The sequence below is a fragment of the Mustela nigripes genome, chromosome 9 (genome assembly GCF_022355385.1).
Source record: "Mustela nigripes isolate SB6536 chromosome 9, MUSNIG.SB6536, whole genome shotgun sequence".
Taxonomy (NCBI): Eukaryota; Metazoa; Chordata; class Mammalia; order Carnivora; family Mustelidae; genus Mustela; species Mustela nigripes.
Window position 1 is genome coordinate 380,207 of NC_081565.1, and position 2,147 is coordinate 382,353.

Consider the following 2,147-nt stretch of genomic DNA (forward strand, 5'->3'; position numbering starts at 1 on the left):
ATTTAATTTATTTATTTATTTGACAGAGATCACAAGTAGGCAGAGAGAAAGGAAGGGAAGCAGGCTCCCCACTGAGCAGAGAGCCCAATGTGGGGCTCGATCCCAGGACCCTGGGACCATGACCTGAGCTGAAGGCAGAGGCTTAACCCACTGAGCCACCCAGGCGCCTCGCTTGTATACCTTCTGCAGCAAGACTTCTTTCCAGTCCTGCCCTCCAGCCTCAAAGGTGCCATAGGGACTCACCATCAGGAAAACTGCTGAAACTCTTTAGTGACTCCTTTCCAAGCTCAAACCCAGACTTTATGGAGCAGGCCCTCTAGACATGTGTCACCGCTCCCTGGTGGCATTGCCTGGACACTTGTTTGTGGTCACCCAGATGTGTCCTGCTCTCCGTTTCCCACATGCTTGTTCTCGTTTCTTGTGCATCCCTGTCACTCCCCTCTAGCTAACCCTTTGTCCTTTGCTTTGAAGTCTTCACTGAGAGACTTCAGCCAAGTCTGCCCACTTGGAAAGGCATCCTCGCCCGCGTGCTTCTGGGGCCATGCTGATTGCTCTCTGCACACAGGGTGCACTCACTGCAGGTGAAGGTCTGTTTTCTTCTCATCTGTCACATCTCAAGGGTTCCTTTGCGTGACACACAGTGGTTGCTGACAAATGAGTGGCTGCTTTTAGCAGAATCTCCCTTTGAGAGTGGGCAGGGGCCATCGGTTGTAAGTGATGAGATCAACCCTGGGTAACATCACATGTTTGGTCTTATTCCAGAGGAGAAGCAGGAAGCCTACACGGTCTCTGTGTCTCACACGTTGCCCAACTCTTTGGTGTATGGAGCTGACTGGTCCTGGCTCTACTCTGGCAGCCTGTCAGAGATCCACGAGCCGTGCTGCTTGGGGACTTTTCCCTGCAGCAACTCAGGAGCCAGAGCGGCACCTCTCTGTAGCCTGAAGGCTGTACACCAGTCACCAGCAGCCTCTGGTCATCATTTAGCAGAGGACAAAGAAGAGGGTCCTTCCAGACTTCAGAGTGGCAGCAAACGGAGGACCCCTCTCCAGCCACTCGCAGAGGACACGACGAAGAGTGGGAACTGGCGGCACCCTGCAGGGACCAAGGTCTGTGACTGTGACCTCTGTCTGGAAGCAGCGACCTTGAACACTGACCTCCTAGCCACTTGCTCCTTTTATGATCATGTTCTTCACCTCTGGAAGTGGGAGAGCAGCTGAGCTAGGGAAGAGTTTGGTTGGTTTGAAGTCAGAAAGGCTACTTCCACAAATAAAACCCAGAGTGATTGTGAGTGCACTGCACGCAGACCCTCAGACCCTCTCACTGGGTGTTCTCGTCCGCAGGGGACTGCACCCGGCCCAGTGCCCTTCATGGGCTCTGCAGCGTGAACAGTCAGAGAAGCTGTTGGCTTCTCTGAATCTGCTGGGGCATTTCAAGGCGGTGACTCTGCCTGACAGCAAGGAGTGGAAGGGTCTTGGTTCCCAGCTCTCAGACCGGTCAGTCTCGTGTGAATTGGACGTTCAGGTCTTCATACTGATTTAATAACTAAAGGAAAGTGTGCTTTTCTCTTTTTTTCCCTGATTTTATTATTTTTTCAGTGTTTCAAGATTGTTTATGCGCCACACCCAGTGCCCCCTGCACTACGTGCCCTCAATACCACCACCAGGCTCCCCCAACCTCCCACACTTTCTTTTTTTAAAGATTTTTGAGAGAAAAAAGCATGAGCACGAACGGGGAGGGCTGAAGGGAGAAGCGGACCCCGCCGAGCAGAGAGCCCGACCCAGGGCCCCATCCCCGGACCCTGGGTTCAGGACCTGAGCTGAAGGCAGACGCTTCACCGAGTGAGCCCCCCGGGCGCCCTCCAAGTGTGCCTTCCCTGAAAGCGACATTTACAGAGGTTGCCCCTCCTCGGCCCCGAAGTGCTTGTGTGAGCCTCCGGGGTGGCGAGCGAGGGCGAGTGTGCACGCGCTGAGCGCCGCGGGTCCTCGGCCCCAAACGGGAGTGCGGCGGACCGAGCCCTGCCTCTAGTGCCCGGCGGCAGGAACCTAACGAGACCCGGACCGCGGCCGCGGGAGAAGCGGGGCGCGGTGGGGCCGCGGGAGAAGCGGGGCGCGGTGGGGCCGCGGGAGAAGCGGGGCGCGGTGGGGCCG

At 56.4% G+C, this 2,147-nt stretch overlaps 1 protein-coding gene across 3 annotated transcripts in view; it reads left to right on the forward strand.

The window, feature by feature from the left end:
- The window catches only part of DPH7 (diphthamide biosynthesis 7), a 13,331-nt gene extending 11,762 nt beyond the window's left edge, over positions 1 to 1,569 (forward strand). For 2 of the 3 annotated variants that reach the window (XM_059410162.1, XM_059410163.1), the window contains one exon: positions 763 to 1,569. In XM_059410162.1, the coding sequence (XP_059266145.1) occupies positions 763 to 1,217 (455 nt within the window). In that variant the 3' untranslated portion in view covers positions 1,218 to 1,569. The other variant, XM_059410165.1, reaches the window with a different exon arrangement.
- The last annotated feature ends 578 nt before the right edge of the window (positions 1,570 to 2,147 follow it).